General features: G+C 41.5%; 1 protein-coding gene across 1 annotated transcript; it reads left to right on the forward strand.

Moving 5' to 3' along the window:
• The first annotated feature begins 1,145 nt into the window (after nucleotides 1-1,145).
• On the forward strand, nucleotides 1,146-23,549 carry LOC110962529 (transmembrane protein 151B). The gene is given in 7 exon segments (XM_022210524.2): nucleotides 1,146-1,384; nucleotides 12,348-12,686; nucleotides 13,385-13,519; nucleotides 13,869-14,008; nucleotides 14,103-14,142; nucleotides 15,386-15,896; nucleotides 15,899-23,549. Coding segments are annotated over 7 exon segments (1,992 nt in total). The 5' UTR covers nucleotides 1,146-1,315; the 3' UTR covers nucleotides 16,657-23,549.
• The last annotated feature ends 543 nt before the right edge of the window (nucleotides 23,550-24,092 follow it).

The following is a 24,092-nucleotide window of genomic DNA, read 5'->3' on the forward strand; positions in this document are numbered from 1 at the left end:
TCTGATTCAGTCTGACAATCACAGCTCCACCCTTGCTGATGACCACTTCCGGTCTCAGAAAATGAAAAACGGGTCTTATTTCGTTTCTGTTCTTATTTTATTTTTTGTTTTTGTAAATAAAAAGTGAAAATCAAAGCATTTTTAAAATTCGTATATCCCTTTATGATCGTGAAAAGGAAAAAACGCCTTGTATTTCAATTTTAATTTTTGCCTTTGAAAACAAAAATAAAATAACCACTCGTTTTTTGTTTATCAATACCTGCTTTAGAACGGAAATCCAATTACCAAATATACACGGACAAGGGACGGACCTTTATACTAGATATTATATACAATTTACCAAACGGTGAAAATGTGTAAAATAGCTGTGAGTTGTTCCATAAATTAGTTAAAACTGCTTTAAAATCTATCATTTTTACAGCGTAGAAATATAAATAAACCTGTTGTTGGTCTTCATACCGCTATTTTATTCCTTACAAATCCATTTTATGAACATATTTCGTTTTAAACTCGAACTGTCGTGGCGGGAATCAGTGTTTACATGTGTGATGAATGTGTGATAATCTGAAGACCTCTTGGTAAACAGCAACTGTGCCTGATTTCATTTGGGCTGTGCTGCGCGTGCCTCCACAGGGGAGCCTCGCGCCTGTGCGCAGGTGGAATGGGTGGGTGGGTGGAATGCCTGTATGGAACGTCAACGGGGAACCGACGCGAGGTAGCAGACGAGAGAAGTTCCACCGCGACCGTCCTCGGTTCCCCCCCCCCCCCCCCACCCCCCCCTCCCCCCCCCTCCCCTCGGTTCCATTTTTTGCTGGCCTCCGTCCGTTTAACCTTCCGGCTCCGATTACCGAGCCCCCGGTGCTGCCGTTGCTCCTGCGGCTGGAGTCCCGCGCTCCGGTTGGCTCCCCCCCCCCCCCGAGTTGTCGGTCCACGCGCCCCACGTGCACACCACGCACCCTCGTCGAGCTCAGCACACGGGGGGAGGCCGGCGGGCAGTTGGCGTTTGGCAGGGAGGGCGACGGGCTTTGACTTTGGATGCTTAGTCACGTTTTCCCTTTTTCGTCCCCGAGGATGGAGCAGGTGCAAGGAAGGAGCGGTGAGGAGACGCAGCCGGGGAGGAAGGCCCGCGGAGTCCGGAGGCGGAGGATGGCTTGTGTGCCGCAGGCCCCGCTATCGTGAAATTGGATACCGACTTGCGGCGGATGGGGTGACCGAGCTCGCTGCTCCGCCGGGGAGGTCCCTGCCTTCGGACGTTACCGGGGAGGGAGCTGCCTGTGCCCGGTTCTAAGGAAGGAAGGAGTGGCAAGAGGGGAAAATGCAGACGGAGGAGGAGACGGCCACCGCAGAAGAGCCCATTTTGGAGGAAGGGTCGGGACGAGAGCAGGTAAGAAAGGACATTTTTTTCGTGTGTTTTCTTTAACCTCTCTTCACGCGTTTGCTCATTAAAGTTCAAGAAGCAGCTCCAGTGTAATTCCCAAACAATCATCTTCACTGTGATGTGGAAGTGATTGCGTGTACATGCAGCCTCTTTCATTGAAAAAACATGTCTTTGGTGTTAAGTGCATGAGCAAGGACACGGAGAAGGACCTTGGCTTCAGTATGAATGGAGAGCAGACTGTGGTTTTGGTAAACAGAGAGGGGAGGGAACTCTTATTGTCTGTGCTGATATGATGTGTTACTGTTAGGGGGGGGGGGAGATGGTCTTTTCTTTGTAGTGGAGCTGGTCCACCTGCCAGCTGTCACCACTGAAATACACTAGAGGGTGACATCACAGTTCAGCCACACACCCACATTTCTGCCAAAATACCAGAGTGATGCCTAATGTGGAGGAACACACAGAAAGACATCCCCCAAGCAGCATGGTCGCTTATTTATTGTCACCAAACATGGTTGCAGGAGTGTTTTCTTCCTTTTTTGCTTTTACTTTACTCAAATACCAGCCTCCTTTAACATATATGGTTGTTTTTAAGCACAGTGCATCCCCACTGAACCCTTATAATCCAAGTCCTTACACTAGAAATATAGAAAAATATCATGTTTCTCAGTGTAGTGTTTACATACAGTACAGAGCCATGAATTCGACTCTGTTTGGAGGATAGTTTTCAGCACACACCCCTGTTTCCCCTCCAACACACTCGCATGTCTTTAGCCAGTAACCTTTCCTCCTAAGCAATTCGCCACCTCCTCTATTACTCACACACCTCTTTAATTTGTGTAAAAAGCAACAGATATAGAGTGAATTATCCATGGCAACACATTATATAAGTCAGCTGCCAAGAAAAAATAACCATGGATATATCTGGGCATGCTGTTGTTCTCGCTAACACATGCAGGCGGTTCTAGATCTTAAGAAAAACAGCACAGTGTGCGTGTTGTGTGAGATAAAACTTTAATTTTGTTTGATTTTAACAAGCATGGAGTTGTGTGCAGTTGAACAGAAGGGTTGTGAATGCAAGCATGTGGCTACAACCAAAAATTATTTCGGTTGTCCATTAGTCAGACTTCCCTTTTTGGTTAATATATGTTTTTTGTGTGTGCATATAGTCATATATATATATGTATATATATATATATATATATATATATACCAGTGATAGTTTCTCTAAATGTTTAAAAGCAGCAAATCATGAGCTTTTCATTCTGACGGCCTCTCATTCGTGTGCCAGTTGCACAGTAGATAAATTGACTAATTGTTTTAGTTCTAATGAGCTTTAAATATCCTTCTTTAGTGGCCTCAAGGCAAGAAACTCACTTCATCTTTTACTGTTGTCCATCTACTCTTTGTTACATAGAGAGCCTGACAGCCACATTAGATTTCTGAGGCCAACTTTTGGGAGTAAATAAAAGAAATTGAATTGTCTTTAATAATACCCAGTATTCTTTATATGAGGAAAGTTGTGAGTTTGTTGGCTATTAAATTTCCTACAATATATTTCATTGGCAACGTAATGCGAAGACACCACTTGACTCCGCACCACCATCTGCTAAGCTGTGACGCATTTTGTGCTGCATGTGCTGCAGACACAGTATTGTAAATAATACTGCCAGAGCCGCCCTAATTCACAAACTACATGTTAAAGCCACTCACTTCTAAATCACCTTGAAGATATTTTCTATCACAATGATAGGCCAGTATCATCCAGTAAATTAAACTAGTCACTATATTGTTCAGTCTTTGATTTAAGCTTTGCTGAACTATGAAATGGCTTCTAAAAATGACAGAAAGAGACAGAATTAAGCATTTGGCTCTTCAGCAGCAGTAATTTAAAGCCCTAAGTGTATAATATGTAGAGCTACTAATCCTGTTAAATGATCCCTTTCACTTTATTCCACCACTCTCTGTCTTTGTCTGTACCTGCAGTGCAGACAATGCGATGTAATGCAATGATTTCAGCCTGCATCTGTTCTCTGCCTCCATTACTCCCTCTCATCTTCCACTCTTGGTCTCCTTCCTGTTTTAGATTTGCCTTGTGGAGTTTACAGCCTCGTCCTCCCGTCTCTCTCTCCTTGACTCTGCCTCTCAAGCATTTGCACTCTCATATCTCCCCTAAGTTCATTCACTCTCTGGCCCACACGGGCATGCACGTACGCTCACACAAGCATTAATACAAGTAAAGTAGAGCAGCAAGATATTAAAATTTCAATTTTGAATTACACGTACCTTTATGTAATCATTCTCACATGGAAATGCTTCTGCTGTATTTCCATTAGCAGGGCGGTCTGTTGCATTTAACAGAGCGTTTGATTTCTTTTCAAGTCTCACCAACAAATGATAAGACTGCATTCTCCCAAATTGCAACATATGTCTTGGCAGACGGGGGAGGAAAACAATTTAATGTGTAAAAAGAAGGAAGGAGTTGCATGATCCAAATAACGGTGTTGAAAAGATAAGAGTAAAAACAAAATGTGTCCCTACAAATAATGACGGAGAAAAGGAGCCAGTTTGGATTTCTACAGAATCCTGAAACTTCACACAAAAATAGACACGTTTATGCTGTCGAAAGTGACCAGAAAATTCAGTTTGCAATGTAACAATACCAGTGTGTCAGCAGGAGGAATTTTGGTATTATGAGAGAAAAAATGCAATTTTTACACAGAACAGTGCAATACAAAGCTTTACAACATCAGATGTGTTCAGGAAACCACAGTTTTTTGAGGGGAAGAATATGCCAAGCTAAAACACTTCATCTAAAATGAACGCGCGTACGATTTTTGTCTGCTGTAAGTCTTTCTCCTCCCTGATTTTGCCCCTCAAAGCAAAACCAAGTGTCTCTTTAAGTAAGTTACTCCACGCACGCCAGTTTAATTTGGTACCATATGTTTCACTCTTTGCATAGATATAGACTTGGATTTTGCACAAACGTAACACTCGGCTTTACAGGTTTCTGAATTAACTGCTGATAATCATCATTTACACCTGCAGCTGATAAGGTAGCAGATGGCACATTGTTGCAGGGTAAATGGTTCGCCTTGAAAGTACATTTTATCAACAGTGTGAGATTGGTAAATTTGAATTCTAATTCGCCATTTAGAAAATTCATCTAAGTGTCTGCCTTTGACTTTCAAAAGCTTTAGTCTCGAGCAATGTCCCACCCACAGCACTAATTGATCGGTTACCACTACATCTAATAGCCCTAACAACACTAAAGGAAAAATGTTGAAAAGTTCTCTTTAATTAATTTAGGAAAGTCTTGATCCAATTCCAAATATCAGGATTAGGGTCAATGAAGTTTTTCCTGATTGATATCGACACAAACCTAAGCCCCGTCCTTGTTTTATCTCTGAACACAATTTGTGGCAGAATATTAGGGTGAAGATTTTTATTTTTATTTTTTTTAGCAGCAATCAGCTGCTCAATCACTCAGTAGTCATTTACTTGATGACAGAAACTGAACACGATAGACATTTCTTCTGCGCTAATGTTGCAGATTTGGTCAACAGAAGTGTTTTAGGCTGCTATTGACGTCACTGGGATATTGGAAAGATTTTCTACTTGATCCCAGCTTTGATCAGAGGTCATTAGGTGTCACAGAAATCCTTGCCATGGCTAGCTAAACCCTCATAACACTCCCTGCTTGGCAACACGGAGCTGCCTCTTCTGGTCACTACAGTATTAAACAGTAAGAGGAACTACAGCTAATGTACCAAACATTTTCTTACATGCATGTAGAGAATACAGATTTTGACCTTCCTTTGGAGCTTTGAGCCATACTACACCCTACTTTTTTCAGACAGTGCCCTATTTGAGGTTTACAAAAAGGTTCTTAACCTCAGCTTAAGTGCAGAAATGCGTTTTTTTTTCCTGAGGAATTAGATTGATTTTAATAACTTTAATGTTTTTCAAGTTGTATAAGCTAGGATTGGGATGAAATGACTCAGATCGGATTGGGGCAAAGAAGCAATTGATTGGGACATCCCTACTTTTAGCAGGGTAGATGCAAACCTTTCAACATTTCAACAAAGTTATGTGTTGAAGTTTGCTCTTCTGTATTCTGATTTTTTTTTTCCTGAGATGTAAATGAGATTCAAAAACAGTTCTTCCCTCCATACGTTGGCAAAACAATGACTCATACAGATGGACAGTAGAATATTCAGATCATGCTGCAGTTGTTTGAGAGGTTATTGTGGACGTTTTGAGGCCTCTGCTGTGAAAACATACAGTATCTGCCATTTTCCTGTATAGTAATGTAGCTGGCATTAATTCAAGCTGATGTATAGGCTAACTGCTGCTTTCAGTGATATTTCATTTATGAGCAGGAGACCTAGACCTTACTCGCTTATAATTGCCACTGCTGGGTTTTTATCCTCCGCTGAGCTCACTGTAAAACAATAAGGAATGTCAGATTGCGAGCATATGATGACACACTGCCACCACATCAAGTGTTAACAATTTATTTATTGTTTCGGCACAGTTAGTAGAAACCTGACTCAATCCAGTCGCGCTGAAAGCCTTTTAACACTGTACTGCAGGCATCAACAGCACATTTTCCTCTCCTCACTTCCTCATTTCATTTGCCACCCACATGCTAGGATTGCTAATTATAGCTGCTCCAGTCACACCTAACCAGCTGAATCAGTACGAACGGAGGCACAGAGGGGGAGCGAGCGAGAGAGAGAGAGAGGGAGCAGCACTTGTTTTCTATCAGACACCTGAATACAAGGAGGGGTGTGTAAATATCATACGCATGCCTGCACAAAGTGGAGTTTTTTCCATCTTATTTTGAGCTGTTTCAAAGTGTTCATGTCCACAGTGCAAAATGTAACCCCAGCTAGTTTTACTATAGAATAACGACCTGAAAATAAAACACTAAGTAATGAAGGATTCACGTTTGACCTGTGCACACATGAACGCAAAGAGCCAGTATGTGGCAGTGAATTTAACAAGAACAATGAGATTTTTCTGGCTGAAGCAAACAGAATAGCTGAAAAAGCCCTGCCATTTGCATTGTTATTGAAGCAGGATATATCTAATGTTTGCATGACGTGCTGAAAGTCCAAGAGACAATTCTTTGAAATCTCTGACTCACACAACCTGCGGTCAAAGATTCCTGTCATCTATGTGGGCTCTTTTTTCCAGACAGCTCTCTGTAGTGCCCAGCAGTGTAATGAAAATATGTAAGTGCTTTCATTCCTGCATAAATTACTCGGCTATGTCATTAATGAAGCAGAATATGTCATGTAAAGACCACCCTGTTTTTGTCGTCTTCAAAGAGCCTGTAAGGAAGGCGGTCCAAAATTTCAGTCTGAAAAAAATGAAAGCGGACACCATCTAGACTCGGCGATATAGATTTCTTTCGGTAATGATGTCAAGGAGACTGAGATTTGCCTTTGATCTGTATGAAACAAGAGCAAAGGCTCGACACAGGCAGCTGTAACACATACACAATCATGGCACATCCAAAGAGCTGCAGAGTTTTGTGGCAGCACAGAAGATGTTGTTTACCGAGAACTACTTTCTCATACCAAAATGATTCCAACCTCCCATCTTACATTGTGGTCAGACCTTAAAGAGGAACTTTGATCAGACCTTTAAATATCTGTGAGGCAGACAAGAGCCAGCAACATTTACCTGCAGAGAAACCTGGATCAAAGAGGTCTGATTATACCTGCAGTATGCCAGAATTTGTTTGCTTTCTCAAATCTGCCGTGCTGGACATCAAGAATAAAATATCAAGAGAAATTATGGATGCACATAACACTGTATGTCTGATTTGCATTTGCTATGTTGATTATATGAACTAAATTGGGAGTTTACATGACCGTTCCACTTTAAATTCAGATTTTTTTTTTTAATCACCGCCATTGTAAAATCTGTGTTTTTTCAGTCTCAGAGTTGCAGGCAATAACATGTACAGATTTTAAATTTCTCTCCGGTCTTGGTGTTGGCAGATTCCCCGAGCTCAAGCTGGAAATTAGTGCCACAAGAAAAAGAACTAAGAAAGAGCTTTTCCTATTTTCCAGGCACTTCTTCTCCATAATAGACATTCAGCCTTGTAAACAAAGGAGCTCAAACTGCTGCTCACCATGTGATTGTCTGCATTGTTGCTAGATGTGGAATTTGACCCGTCATTAGCTATTTGCTAATTAAAAAGGTTGTTGCTAGAGGTACGGACCCGTACCCGTAGCCTGTGGCCTACGGATACGGCACTTTCCATTTGCCAATCAGATACGCGAGATCTGGTCACGTGACTCCCGGTAGACGCTAGCGGTACGGACCCGTAGCATCGGTACTACAGGTACGGACCCTAAACCTAACCCTAACCCTAACCTTTGCTTACCTTTCAACAGTTTGCAGTGGTTAGCAGCTTCTTGACTCGCGTACGGGTCCGTATCTGTCTGGCAAATGAAAAGTGCCGTATCCGTAGGCCACAGGCTACGGGTACGGGTCCGTATCTGTAGACACTACCAATTAAAAATGGCTTCTCAGCCCCATATCCAAGTCATATTTCTTCAAACTGCCAGCATCATGTAGAAGTTAATGGCAGGCTGAGTACATTTCATTATTCTCTGATCATTGGTTGTTCAGTGTGAACTTTCTTTGTTTTGTGTGGTGACTGTGGACTGGTTTACTTTGCATCCACGACGGCAGAAGCTGTGGTTGGAGGAATTTAGTTTTCATCCCATTGAGATCTTAGTGTTAAAAGGCCGCTGTGACTTAACTTTACCCAAAGTTAACCAATGAACACTAAATGACTGTAACGCTTGGAGAGAAATTCTTAATAGTCACTTAAAGTCAATGATGGATTTTGCCACCGTGGTTTTTGGTGGAGTTCACCGTCTTTCATTTTTTGTGGTCAGAAAAGACAGATAAAACATTTGTAAACTCCCTAATTTAGCGCATTTGCATTGTTATTTTGAATAATAATTGCCTAAGTGTTACTGAAAAGGGCCAAGACTCACTTTTCGGTGCATTTTTTCGCGCTTTTGAATGACAGTATTTGTTCAAGGTAACTGTTCAAGATGAAAGCCTGAATTTTCCACTTTTATTTATAAACATGCCATTGATTCAGAATCTACTGAATACTCTTTTCTAGATAAGTTAAAATATGAAAAAATGTGGCTGTTGTGAGCATATAATATCCAATCTGTTGAACAGACATTAACAAAAAAATGGAATTCTGCTAAAGTCACCGCATATTTCTGATATTTTCTGACCTGTATGCATGTCAAACAAATAAAATAGAATGCCTTACAATATTGGCATGCTTTTCATTTTTGGACTCCCACTTTGTAGGAATAAACCTTGATTTGATGGTCAGCTGAAGCGTATCTTGCTCAAACAGCAAGATGCACTGTAGTTTGTGATGACATTGTTTAATCAGCTGATATGCTTCTGCACTAAATGTCATCCCATCTGTGTTTAATGATAGTTGTATCAGCAGATTGGAAACATGCACTGAGTTTTATTGCTTTAACACTTAGTCTTTTATACATTGTTGAAGCTGACAGCTACTTTAAAACAGAACAAGAAAACTGTTTTAATTTGCATCATTGCTGCCCGACTGCTGAATTTTCTTCTATGTATTCTCTACTCACTGAGTATTGATAAATGTGGGTTTAAACTCCCACCTCACTGCTTGGTGGAGACATGCCACTACAAGCTGGTAATTTGTAGTTACTGTAGCACTGCTTCGCCCTAAGCTCATTAAATTATCTCCAGGCTGTGTCACTCAGGGACAGCACATTGCTGCATGTCTTGTCTTTACCTGTGGGAATAAGAACTGCTCATACTGACAAAAAACTGATTGCATAAGTGCATACAGGAATAATTTGACTCCTGTCTTGGCTGATATCCCCCACACTGTCCGCACACACACACTAGCTGCAGATTCGGATGGAAATGTTGGACCAGAACCTTGCAGGTTGTTTTTTATTGCTAGGATATTTTCCTCTAATGGGTGACAATTGAAAAACTTAACAGGAAATAAGCACGAGATTTAGAGGCAACACGACAAAATGAGAGAAGGGGGGAGGTAGGGAGAAGGACGAAAAGGATGGATTCTGGCAGCGAGCTCCCCTGGAGAGAGGTGCAGTCTGTCACTGCTGCCATCTCTTTAGTCTCTCTCCTCCCTCTCTCTCATTTTGTTTTCCTTTCATACTTGCATTCATGAAAAGTTCATGACCGTTTCTCCGTCTCTCTCACTCTCCTCATCCTCCTCCCCTCTGCCGCTACACTACACTTTTAGCCCAATCAATCCACTTAGAGACAGACTTTCAAAGAGGATGTAACAGAGGAGACGTGAAGGGGGAGGAGAGGTTGGGATCGGAGAGTAAAATGCTTAGGAGATGGGAGGGAAGATTCGGGGAAGGAGGAGGAAAAGGAAAAAGGATTATGTAAGAATAAATGAAAGAGGATGTGGAGAGAGGAGGCATTCAGGAAGCAGAAAATATGAAATTGGCACCAGTGAAATTTCCCGAAGTCTGCAATCGGATGCCTTTCGGGAGCATTAGCAGAGCAATGACAGGCTAGTGGGAGTGTAGGTGCCCTTCACTCTGCAATTCACTACTTGCCCTTGACGTACAGTTGTAAAATAATAATAAAAATAGAAAGGCAGTGCGTATGGCTGTGTGTCGCAGCCAGCCAAATATGCCAGCAAATCGCAAATTGTGGACGACGATCGTGCCGGACAGCGAAGGAGATGAGTGTGCATAAGGCAAGAGTGAGTGATAAAGAGGGAGGGCTGTGTGTTTGATAAATGGAGGGAGTGATGTGCTGACAGGACAGGCAGACTTGACTGAGAGAAGGGAAGGACAATGGTGTCATCCCATCTGTGTTTTTTTCTTTTTCTTTTGGCATCTGCTTTGTTGCTCTTTCGTCTCGTCGCATTCAGGCAGAGACAAAGAGAGGGCACATGCAAGTACAGAATAGACACTCCTTAACACATGTGGCTCAAGCAGTACAGGTGTGTGTTACCTGTGTGCCCTCATGCCCACACACGACAAATATAGCACACAATCTTTTGGCCCATCGCTTCCCAGATTTCTGTCTTTTCCCCCCATTCACACGCACACTGATATGCCGCTGATGTTGGAGTGGAGTCAGTTGGCTACAGAACAGTCTAGAAGCATCATCTAAATTATTCACATACTCTTTCGCTGGCTGCATTACAATGCTGAGAACGTGCATGCTGGCAAGAGTGTGGATAGAAAGATGGCGAGAGAGAAGAAGGGCACATTAGAGCATCTGTGCATGTATCTAAAGCATGCGTGTGTGTTTGAGTGCACTGTAATATGATGTCTTCACAGTGCAAGTGAGGCAGCGTGCACTTAGAGAGCGGCATAAACAGCGTATGCGTCTAATGTGCAGCACTTATCCTGTGATGGGTATGGTCCAGCGCAATGCATTCTGTTGGTGAAGACCTCAGCTTACGCTCCGTAATATGACACTGTTTACCAAACAGGAAGATTGTGGTTATTAAAATCTCACCAGGGGGTCACCAGGTGTGTTAAATCTTTGTTCATACCTTATTATTGTTGTAGCAACCATAACTGCAATCGTTTTCACCTGTCAGACATGATTAAATATTAACATTCTGAAGCATGCTGTATTATTTATCAAAATCCTGACATGAGTACATAGAGGTTTGTCAAATGTTTTGGCTCTGCTATATTAAGAATATCACAGACTGATTGGTAGTGGGACTGCATGGTTTATCATTTCAGCTTATTACAAGGTGCACATGTGCATTAGTCACATAGCATGAGGTGTGTTGTTAAAGCAACTTAACTAAAACTTGCAACTTTTTTTTTTTCCTGGAGACAGATGAATTGTAATGCTGCACAATTAATGAAATGTTAATCTCAAACTTGATTTTGGCTGCTCACAAGTAAATTAATATAATCAACTGTCATATTGATTTTTAAAGTCCTCACAGAAAACATCTAGATAAAGGTATTTGTTTTCAGCTTGGGTAAATCTGACATTAGAAATACTTATTTCTTCTTTTTAAAGTAATGTTGGTCACTTGCTTGTCTGAGTTGATGTGCTGCATTCACTGAGTGGAGACTAGAGGCTTCTCTGTGCAAAGTCGCCAAGCTGCCTTCAATTCTAACCTGCATGTCAGGCGTTTAAGGAACATCCGTAATCCAATAATAAGAAAATGTTCAGCAAGTGAGATGATTTGGGTATAATTTTGCTGGTATGTTCCCTCCAGGAGATGAAGAAGAAACTTTAGTCTTTTTTTGATGCAGATTTGTCATTTAGCATAAATGTTGCACAACATCGAAGTGAAAGCAGTAGTCTGTTTTTTTGTATGTGAAAGCAGAATAAAACATTTTTTCTGTAAAATCAGTTGATAGTTGTAACATATGAGCTTGTGCAACATGTTTGGTGTCTTTGACTTAAAATCATGATGATTCTGATTATCATGCCAGCGCTTGATACTGTTGCCAAGGGGTACTGCACGTTCTAGCGCTTGAGGCTAACGTTTGCTTGTATAGAGATATTAAAACGGAGTTGTTGCTGAAGGATAGCTAGCATGTGCATCTTCCTAATCTTTTTCATTCAGATTCGTCATTGAGATGTTTGCTTTTGTCATTTTGTTACGGCAGTGTATTATTAGCGTTACAGAAACTTGCACCGCAGTCTCCATTTTTATACATCTGTTTCCCCATGAGGTCATGTGATTTGGTGCACTGCTGCCTGATTGGTTCCTCTGGTACGATAGTCCTAGTAACATCCTGTAGTGTGTGATGCTCCTTTATTTTTCGATCTTGCAATACGTGTATATCTGAGATTAGAGAGAAGAATGTCTGGAGTTTCTTATGTATGTGATGCAACCTGATTTGAAGATGTGTCAGCTTTCTGTAAAGTCTAATCTGTCATCTCTCTCTCTGTGCCCTTGTAGCAAAGGCCAGTCCAGCAGTCTCTGGCCTCCTCTTTGTGTCGGGAGTCCCACTGGAAGTGCCTCCTCCTGACCCTCCTCATGTACGGCTGCTTTGCCACGCTGGCCTGGTGCGCTCTCTGTCGTGTTCCTGTCCTCGACTCTGCCTCCATCACTCTCGGTGGTGACGATGACGCCACCTCGGCGGCCTATTACACTGACCTCCTGCGCTTGGAGAGCCCGTGCTCCAGCGGTTACGTCTATATCCCCCTGGCCTTCCTGGCCATGCTGTATGTGGTTTACCTGGTGGAATGTTGGCACTGCTTCTCCAAGACGGCCATGTTGGCTCATGCTGAATTTCAGGTATCTGTCAAAGCCAATTTTAGCACTGAAATTAGCAACATGGTTGAGTAACGTCGACATCAGCATCCAGCAGACTGAGGTTTACAGCTGCAAGAGAAAGAAGACATTAAACAGGAAAATCTGTTTACTTATTGATTGTTGTATTGTGCCTGTAAAATCGTTAAAATATAATGGGTAAATTCAATAAAAATAACTGCATTTGGGAAAGATAAACAATAGTCACTGCTCTAAATAGGCCCACATTTAATGCAGTTTGCAGACCTTTAATATTTCATGAGGAGAGAACAACATTTACAACTTTCTACTTGAGTGTGGGAAAAAGTAATACTCAGCCATGTGGAGAAAAGCTGACCTGGGGTCATCGGTCTGTTTTTCTGTTGTTGAATTCTCTTAGCATATTGCATGTAGTTGTTCATCTGCCATAGCCAAAAATATATAACATATTTTTTTTGCACTTTGATGAAACCTTGGCAAAGCCTGTTTGCTCCAGACTTCAAACTTTTACTAGATTCTATGCAAAAATAAAAGAATGTCTGCTTATACAGCCATTGAAAGAACATTTCAAGAACATTTCAGGCAATGTTGCGTTTTATCTCATTTCTAGCACATTTTTTTAAGTTGTAGAGACTGTAGAGCTTGCAGGTTTTATTTAAAAGTGACATTAATTAATGAGATTCGTCCTTTGCTCTTTGACACAGGAGGTGTATGAACGTGTGCAGAGGCTTCAACAGGCCACTCCCTGTATTTGGTGGAAGGCCATCAGCTATCACTATGTGAGGAGGACCAGACAGGTGACGAGATACCGCAATGGAGATGCATATACGACCACTCAGGTGAGGAGACTCTTTCTGAGACGCACACATTTACACTTTGCCTCAGTTTCACCCTTTCTTTTTTATGTTTGTAGCTGCACTGTAAAACTTAATTTGTAAGCTTTTATAATAACTGCTATACAAATTTCTCCTATAGTGAAATATTGCGGGGCTGTGTGCAAACAGCTGTGTGCAGTAAGAACAATATTCTATTCAGTAACCACGCTTTATTGATGCTGAAACATATGTGAAGATTTAAATGTCTTACCATTAACTTCCTTCGTCAATCTTCTCTTCTGTTCTCCCTCCTCCTCTCCATTTTCTCATTCGTCATTTTTTCCCCCCTCTGTCGGTGTCCTTCACTCCTCAGGTCTACCATGAGCGGGTCAACACTCACGCCTCCAGTTCAGAGTTTGACTACGCCCGCTATGGTGTCAAAGACGTATCAAAGGAGCTGCTCGACTTGCAGCTGCACCCTGCTGTTCGCCTCCGTTTCACCAAGTGTTTCAGGTACCAGACGTAAATCAATTTTAGCACTGGCTGACTGAATTTAATCTTAGAAATGCAACTGCTTTTTAAAAATTCCCTTCTTTTTTTCCTTTAGCTTCTCAAGTGCACGTGCTGAAGCTGCCTACCTCACCCAGGTAAGATGTGGCTGAAGGTGTATTTCAAATAGTAATTGTGGTTTTCATGTTATTACTCAAGTTTCAAATGTTGATTATTGTCATTATAAACCAATGTAGTTTTCAAATAACTGAGTCTTTCAAACCCAAGGAGGAGGACATATAACCCAACAAACCACATTCCACTGCCGGTTCATGTGCTATGTTCTTAGCTGGATTGTTCCTGAAGGAGTCATTGCAGCATGATGTTACACATAAAAAAAAAATTACAAAATGACCTGTCCAACAATACTAACAGCTTTTCTTTGTTATACAGCTGTGCTCCCATTAGCTACACAGGGAACTTTTCATTGCATAGATATATTAATATGAATACAATACAGATATTAGTGTGTTTATGCAATAATGTTGCTATCATATCATATATCACAGGAAAGAGTAGAACTATGCTTGTTTTTGCGAATACCAAAGAAAGACGGTACAAAAAGAGATTTAGCTTCAGGAATGTAATATCTATTTTTACAATCCTGCTTCTCAGTTGAATAAGCCGAAGTCCCTATTGTTCCGTAATGTAAGCCTACTGCACATCAAAATAAACACCAGAATCCACCCTGCTACTTGTGTCTGTGAGCCAAAGAGTAATCCAGTTTTGAAAGTTAAATAATGGGTTTGCTTTTCATTGAAATGATTCAAAAGTTGTAGGTTGCTGCATGTAAACAAACAAGTTAATAGAATAATTACTTCTGTTAGGCGTTAAGCACATACTTTTCCCGATTTCTAAGTCGTAGAGCATCTCAACACCACAGTTCTGACATTACCAGATTCCAGACAATCTCCCCTAAGCGATGATGGAAAGATATCTCTGCTGGTGAGATAGTTAACAACACGTACATAACAACTAAATGATGTTTCATGATGTTTTTTTGTGACATGAAGGCTAAGATTAAAAAAAGTATTAACATGTCAAATGATTAAGGATCTGAAAAGCCTAGACTGTTCTGAAAGCTATTTCATTCCATTACTAGGACCAAGATAAAAGCTTAAAAGTTAAGGTGGTGAAATTACCCTGAAAATAGCCTAGAGCTCATAGAGTTCATCATAGTCTTCCATTTTGTCTTCATAAGTGTGGAGAAGCCTATTAAACTGAAACCCATGAAAAAAACTATCCTTGTTCAGTAAATTACTCAAACCAGTTTTGAATGTATTCTATCATTTCAGCTCTAATTCTAACACAACATGTAATTTTACTCCCTTTGATTGCAAGCGAGCGCGCTTCTTTGGGGAGAACGAAGGTCTGGACGACTACATGGAGGCCAGGGAGGGGATGCACTTGAAGAACGTGGATTTCCGTGAGCACATCCTGGCGTTCCCAGATCCCGCTCATCAGCCGTGGTTTTCCAGGCACCGGGTGTTCTGGCTGGCTTCTGCTTTCCTCCTGTCATGGCCCTTGCGAGTCGTGTCTGAATATCGCACAGCATATGTCCACTACCATGTGGAGAAGCTGTTTGGGGAGGATGAGGATACAGTCGGAGGCGGGGGAGTCGGCGGTGGAGGGCCAGGTGGAGGTGGAAGAGGGGACGGGGTTGAAAGAGGGACTGAGAATGGAATCCATCCAGGGGGGATTGGAATTGGAATTGGCCTGAATGGGACAAGCTACAGAGCCATCTCCCGCGTCAACACAGTGGACATGACAGAATTGGAGTGGCACATCCGCTGTAACCAACAGATGGTCCCGAGCTACTCTGAAGCCCTCCTTATGGACTTGGACACAAGTGGGGGACAAACCCCACAGTCTCAACGCCCATCTCCGGGCCTCCGGGCACCACCCCCAGCCAGGGCACCAACCCGCCTCCTCTGGCTCTGCCTGTGGTGTTCAACTCGGCTTACCTCCTACAGAGCTGCCCCCGATGCCGGAGGACCACATCAAGCGCCAGTCTTCCCTCCAGGCTAAGGGCCCCAATGGGAACCACAGCCCTGCTGAATGCCACCGTGGCAGGGATCAGGGCGGCAGGGCCTGGAGGTGGAGGCATCGGAGGAAGGCTGGTGCTCAGTAGGAGTGGATTCTCTCTGGGGAGACTCGGAGGTGGACGCCAGAACAGCCTGTTTCATTCAAGAAGCATGGGGGGAGGGCTAGGTGGAGGCAGGGAGGATGGAGGAGGGAGCGGGGGAGGAGGAGGAGGAGGAAGTGGTGGAGGAGGAGGTGGTGGTGGTGGTGGAGGAGGAGGGGGAGGATTCCTGGGGTTAGGTTCCAGACAGGACAATGAGGAGACCAGAGGAGTGCTTGAAGGAGAAGGCGATGATGACGACGAGGAAGAGGAACAGGAGGAGGAGGAGGAGTTGAGGAGGAGGGAGGACAGGGAGAGAGGAGGGAGAGAGGGGGACGAGGAGGCAGAGCAAGAGAGCGGAGGGGGAGGAGAGGTGAGGGAGGGGAGGGAGGGGGACAGGGATCGACCTCCATCCTACCAGGACGCTTTCTTCTTCCCTGTCCTTATTATACACGGAGAAGAGAGCTGCCATGCTGGAGATGACATGTGATAAAGAGAAACACAAGTAGGAACTGGAAGGTTCAGACAGAAAGAACAGAAGGAAAAGAGAGGACACACACAGAAAGAGAAGAGAGGATGCAGCCAGAACAAAGAGAAAGAGGTAAGAATAGACCTGCAATAGACAGAATTACCACGGAAACAGGGAAGAAGTTCAAATACGTGAATAAGGCTTAGAAGGAAGGGAAGAAAAAACACAGAGGCGAGAATAGACAGGAAAGACATGCAGTGCTTACTGTAAAAAGTCAATAAACCTATGAGCTCAGAGGGAGATGAGAGCTGATAGACGAGTGCAGGAGCGAGATAAGATGGAGGCTAAGAAAATGAGCGAAGGGAAGAAAACCCTACATTTACTACACAGATGGAGAGAGAGGGATGTAGGGGCTTATCAAATATTTGGGAAAACTTAGGAATGTGTTTCCAAATATATCTGCAGGAGCAGGAGTGGGAGGTCTAAAGATAGCAGCGGAGAGAAGGTGAACAAGCTGGGTGGTAGTGGAGGTTTAAAGGGGTATTTGAGGTGTTGAAACTTCAGTTTTGCTAAAATGAAACGCAGAGAGACGAACTGAAAATGTGTTAAAGCACGATAAGGTGAGAATTTAAAAGATGAGATCGCAAATGCTGTGCAGTGAAGCCGAGGGAAAGAAACGGAAATGCTTTCGGGGAAAAAGGCAGAACAAGAAAACAGAAAATCCAGTGTTGGAGGGAATCAAATAATCACAAGATGGACACAGACCAAACTATACTAAATCTTATTTTCCATTTCCCAGGTAATTCTAATTCTTAAAAGCTACAGAACAGGTTTGCCAAAAAGATCAAGTCAAGAGGAGGACTAAAAAAAAAACGATTGCAGGATTTATCACCCTCTGAGCAGCATGTCTGTCTTCTAATCAGGAAATGATATTCGAACAGGCCCCACATGACACAAGTCTTGTAAAAATTTGCAGTACAACTTCCACACAGCACCCCACTTGCACCCGTAGCAGTAGGCAGTGCCAATAAGAGGAGGAAAGATCAATTTCCTCCCCGTCCCGTCATGTATACTTCACCATTAGTTTCCTCACCGCTCCATCCATTATGGAGCTGATAGAAATTACATCCATAAAAGTAGAGCAGTTGCTTCCTCTGCTTCTCAGCTCTACCCTGCCCCTCCTGTCTCCCTCCACGTTATCACCTCTCCTGCACTTCATCTTCCGTCCTCATCCCTCTCTACGAAGAAAACCATATGTTAAGAGGTGTAGTTCTTCATCTTTTTTTTTTCTTTCACAATTAGCACATATTGCACATTTCAGTGAGGGGTGTTTACATAAAAAACAGATTTAGCTCATGCATCATTACCTTCCCGTCCTCCTTTCCTACACCATCCTCTCTTGCTTTCTTTTCTTTTTTCCAAAGCGTTGGTTATGTGATACACCTCTCTGCTTCTGGAGATGCTGAGATCAGATTTCGTCTCAGCTCGCTCCACATATCACGCCTCCTCGAGGCTGAGCTTTCTCCCACAGGATCGCATTTTCTAAAACAGGTATTTCCCACTCGTGACACTTTTTATGACCTCTATTCCTGTATATTTTGAAAGAAACAGATTTGAACAAATTATGCGGGTGAATGGATTTACCCGACGCACAGAGGAGCAAAAGAGGAAAAATAGCCTTTAAAGATGCTGAGCGGTTGAAGGCGATGAGTAAAATGTCCACCAGTTAGGACAGTGTAGTCGTTCTATAGTTTAAAACATTGTTCCCAAAGACAGGCCTGTACAGTATGAAGAGAAAAATACAATAACCAGAAAACCTTCCTCCAATATCAGTATACTATATATCACAATATGTGTTTAGGCATGAAAAAAAAATCACCTATTTGTCTCATTTATGACCATAATATTGAACTGCATGGAAAGTCGAGTTCTTGTATTTAAAGAAAAAGAAGAAAAACAAGAAGAAATCTGACTTTTAATTGCTTTAAATTTTTAGAGCAAACAACAAAAATTGCTTTACGACAAGGACTCACAATTTCAAAATAAAAGCAACGACAGTGGTCGGTCATTATCAGCCCTGTGATAGAATAACTTTGGCCACGCTGCTACCTCCTCCTCCTCCTCCTCCTCCTCCTCCTCCTCCTTAAGAAGAATCATCTGCAAACAGCGCCTCAGTATAAAACGTGTAGAAGTTTGCTGGCATAGAGATGCATGTAGCTACTAATAGCTATGTAGCAAATACGGCTAATGCAGTGCCAAAAAGCAGTGATCCATGATCAGTCAACACAGATTCTGATATTTTAGACACATGTAGACAAGAGCACGGACAAGAATCAGCAGGGAGTAGCCCTGTCCTACTTCCTTAGTTGGTATGTTTTCCTGGAAAATCAGCCCAGGAAAGCTAATTGGCACACACAACCATCAGTGCTTTGACGTGTATATACTTAACAAAGCACACAAGACCTGCTAAAGTAGCAAGAAGCAGTTTAGAGTAGTTAGTTGAGCATTTCTTCCCTACATAGCGCCTTTCAAAGGTTACTTCAGCCGCTGCCTGGTGCCGGACGGGTCTCCTTGTTCTCTTTCCGCTTACATGATGATAAAAAGCACATTGAAGGAATGAGTTTCCCAAAAACGGAGCAAAATAAACCCGACACTGGATGGACTTTCTGACTGGTAGAGGTAATGGACATGTTGAACCCCACACAGGCACACAAATACGGATCATACTGAAACATCCAACCTGGATTCAGCAGCGAACGTTCTCTCTCGGTGCAACTTTTTGCAAAGAAAAAGTAGAGCATGACTGCTGGCCTGGTTTGGTGTAGGGGACACACATGCACACACATTCATACAAGCATCCTGACACACATTCACATCCGCCGATTCTGGATCTTCTGTAGCTTTCGGGGGCATCAAACTGAACTGGGCACAAGGAGACTGACGGACGAAATAGTCACAGGAAGAAAACTGACTGGAGAAAATAAGCAGCGACGAGGACGTGAGTTTCTGTGTGACTGGAGAACTGGAAAAGACTGAATGTGAGATTAAAAGACAATTATTTTTACATAATTATTATCTCAGTCTCTCGACTTGTAGATAAAACTGTCTCCATTTAATGTCCCTAAACAAAAAGAAGCACTAAAAAGCACTGAACACACTTCTTTGTTCATTTATTTGCCGGATCGTGTTTCTTTCACGAGTTTTCAAGTTTTCTTGCAATAATGTGGATGGAATTCAGGATGTATTTTTGTTCGTGTAACCAGTTTGTCATATAAATTTAAAATGAGAAAAGATCGAACTTACAATCTGAATCTCTGAAGACAAAGCAGGCAAATACAACTGTATCATCTGCATACTTGAGTAGACTTTTCAGCTTGTTTGAATGATGTCTAATATCCAAATGCCTCTTTGTCAGCTGCAGAAAATTCTCATGTCTTTGCTGTTTTTTTTAATTTGATCTATTATTTTTTTATTTTTGTAAAACAGAAAATGCTCTTGGCCTCCAGACGAGCCGGGATTGGTGAGCCTCAAATCGAGCTATACTTGCTCGCAAATCTCTTTTTCTTCATGTTAAACAGATGTATTACACTAATATGTGTTGTTACTGGGTATTTATAAGCTGTTTTATTATCTCAGAGTGTGTCAAAAGTGTGTCCGCCGCTTCAGGTGTGCCAAGAGAACTTCGTGCCCATGATGTCTTACACAAAAAACACTCACACACTCATGCGCGCTTGCATGTTTAGTCACAGCAGTTAAAGCAGCCATTATAACAGCTTATTTTAGATTAGAGTGACATTAATCCTAAACCCATAATCGCCCTGCACTTGCAGTCTGAACACAAACATACAAACACTGAAAGCATGGAACTGTCCTGCTATGTTGCCTTTGTGTCCCACGTTGCCAACGTTTTTTCGCTCAGGATTTCAGTTAATGCTGCGTTCCTGTGTCAACACAAGTTCACACGTACAAGTTCGTTCACATGCCAAAACAAAAAGAAACAGAGAAGTCGCCTGTGCTTACACATATAGACAGCAGCTGATACAAGTGGCTGCAACAAATCCACACAATGTGCAATAGTATGATCAACAAACATTTGCATAAAGTGGCAGGATTTACTCCAAATAATAGATATAGCAGAATAATCCTACACCTGTCGTGCAGTCTTTATCACCAACATGCACAGGTTTAGTTTGTTTTTTTAATACATTTATATTGCGTGTTTTGTATATTGGCTGAATGAAAAGGTGCGGTTCATGTGTAAATCCACTCAGAATGTTTTCTTACATTTTGTGGTATGTTGTGGTTGTTTTTGTCCACTAGATAGCAGCAAAGCCTTATAAAACGTGACAGCACTGACGTGTGTGTTACTGTATTTGGAGGGTGAACCGACCAACAGGGTAGAAAACAGCTGCTTGTGTGCTGTGGATTGAAACTGAAGCATGTTGCACACAGATGTTGAATGAAACCACTGATAAAAACCAGAGATTCTGGGATTTGGCCAGAAGTCCAACATCTTCCAATGTTTTAACCCACAAACACCCTGCTGTCTGAAGTGATTGTGCATTTATCTCCACGGATCTTTTTTATTTTCCTTTAACTGAATGTGTTACTAAGCAATATCCCTGCTTCTGGCTGCACATGTATATGTTGCTAAGCAGCTTTCTGAACTTATAACCACAAACAATGAGAGCTTCAGTCACTGAAATAACTGCACTGTTGGATAAATTTCATGACGTGAATCTTCCATTTCCACCACGTTGTGCTGCTCTATACGACACAAATAAAGTGACAGAGAGGAAGGTGATTTGGTTTGATCGGCTTTATTCTATTTCTACAAACTAAAGCACACATCTTACTTCTTGTCCCCAAATTCAGCCATTTCTTTATTTTGCGTGGACACAAAACTCTTCACCAAACATCATCACTCGACTATCTCATAAAACTCTCTAGCAATTATGACCGATGTATTGCTGTCAATACTGTTACTGTTTTTATCTTGTGGTCATGGGGTGAAGTGAGTAGCCTCGCAGAGTTTATCAAACACTGTAAAAACAAGAAAAAACCATGTCTACAATTGGTTTGACTCAAAGTCCCATGAATTCCAGCCGCATTTTCAGCCTTCATTTTCAGAAACACTCGACCAGTCTGATGCTAATGCTGCGAATTATCAGGTTGTTTCACACATTTACTCTGGATAATCCAACTAAAACCAAACTGCAGCTTCCACATATTATATTAATATGGATTTATACAAAAAAAAACAACAGAATTCAGGGTTCTTCTTTCAACCTCTGAGCTCAGACTCTACATTGTGAGTTTGTGAGCATTAATAAATCTCCCACAGAGCTAAAACAGCAGCCAAGGTTACTGTCTGTCCTTATCCACACACACATAATGAATAATCGCAGTTTTCCATTGTGAAAAAATAAAAAAAATAGCTCTACTGAGCCTTGCATTTGTGGTGATACAATATCAGTGCAATTTGGTTTTGCACTGGAACAATGAATAGCTTATTGTTGTACACTGCTGATGCAACAACATGTCACGGCATAAAGGGAGCGGTCCAGAAGTGGACAAAAAAAACAAAACAGTTGTGTTATTCCAGCTGAAACAATCCTGGACCTTCTGCTCAACTATCTCTGATTTTCATAAACTATGAATATTTAAAATACTTCACTTGCAGTAATTTTTTTACGTGTTGAAATTCGAGGCCATCCGAGGATGACAGTATTTTTATTTCAGGAACGATTAAAGATAAAAGCCTTAAATTTTCACTGTTAATTCTCATCAAGCCATTGATTCGGAATCTGCAAAATTGGACAAATAGATCAGTCAGTCTCTGATGATACATGAGTTTTTTCACATTCAAATTTGAGGATGTGCTTGGACGACAGTATTTATATTTCAGGAGCTATTAGAGAGTAAAGCCTTCGATTTTTGCTTTTCACTCATTTCTCTTGTCATCAATTTAAAGTCTGCAAGTAAGACAGAGTTTCAAAAAAATCTCCATATGGTTCAGAAAATATCACTAGCTGACTCCTTCATTGGCAATTTTTATGAATGTCTGCTCAAAGATGTGACTTTTCATTTATTAGAGGCCTGCTTCTCCCGTTTTGTAGATTCTGAATTAATGGCATGATGAGAAATAAAGAGTGACTGTTGTCCATCTGAAAGCATGTGACGCAAATTGAAATATGTTTATAAATAAATGTATTTTATGCAATAAAATTTCAAGAAAATCAAAGATAGCAGTGCAGAAAATGCTCTAAAACTGTTAAATTTGCGAGGGAAGGCCGTGTGGTAAATGGTACCAAAATGATGTCTGCATTAAAAGCTCAGATATTGTCATGTGATGTTCATCTCTGAAAATCTGTGTCGAAGTTTAAATCCGCTTTGTCAGAAGCTCATCAGTGCTGCAGGAACCACCTCTCTCTGTTCAGACCTCAGAAGCGATGATCACGCTCCCATTTCCACGTTTTATTTCTCGCTAAATATTTAATGCCGCTGGATTACTTGTGAGCCGTCAAACAAATGAACTGTTACCACAGTGTAGTTGTTATGTACATGCCGCCTCTATGGAGTTAAAACAATAATGTCACATGCAATGCATTATTGTCTTACACAGTGATGTGTGAAGCCGAGAATGGGCTTTCTGTTCAAGCACCGTCAAGCAAAATGTCCTCAGTATTTAAGCTAATTAATATGTAACTGATAATTAGATTGTCAATATCACACCGGATTATAGCTTTTGTCACTGGTCTGTTTAAGATAATGTAATTACATCCTTCGAGCGGATGATGACAGTGAAGGTAATGGAGCTGGTGGCAATAACTCTGTTAACTGATGCGGTCCTGGCGATGATGATGACAATTAATTATCATGGAAGATACAAATAAAGTCAAACTGCTTGGTTACCCAGGGTTTGTCTAGTGAAATTTTTTGCTTAACAATGTTTTTATCATTTTAAATTTCTTACCAAATATAATTAGATTGTTTTCTTCTAGTAGATAGATCTTCTTCGGAATGATCTGCCTTTTCCAGCTTTGCACAGATGGTGTTGTTTTGTGATGTATACAGAATACTAAGGCAGTCTTTTGGCTCTTGAGGGAGATTTGAAAAGATGAAAAAAAATGATGATTTTAACTTGGAAACTACAAGCTTTTAATGGACAGCCTGCATTACAAAGTGATGATAAGCATTCAGGTCCCGTTTAACCAATTTTATGTTTTATGTGTGATTTAAAATAATGTGAAATTCACTCTCGAGCTCTGGAATAACATTATTTTCACTGCAAATATTGCGGATTAGCCAGTAATTCCTTAGTTTTATTCTAGTTTATCTTTAAGAGCACAACTTGTCTGTTTTGATCTGCCTCTATATGAAAAGAAAAGACACCTGCACACTTTCCTTTTACTGACAGGGAGATTCATTTTGGTTCTTATTATCTTGATCTTTAT

The sequence above is a fragment of the Acanthochromis polyacanthus genome, chromosome 23 (assembly GCF_021347895.1).
Source record: "Acanthochromis polyacanthus isolate Apoly-LR-REF ecotype Palm Island chromosome 23, KAUST_Apoly_ChrSc, whole genome shotgun sequence".
NCBI lineage: Eukaryota > Metazoa > Chordata > Actinopteri > Pomacentridae > Acanthochromis > Acanthochromis polyacanthus.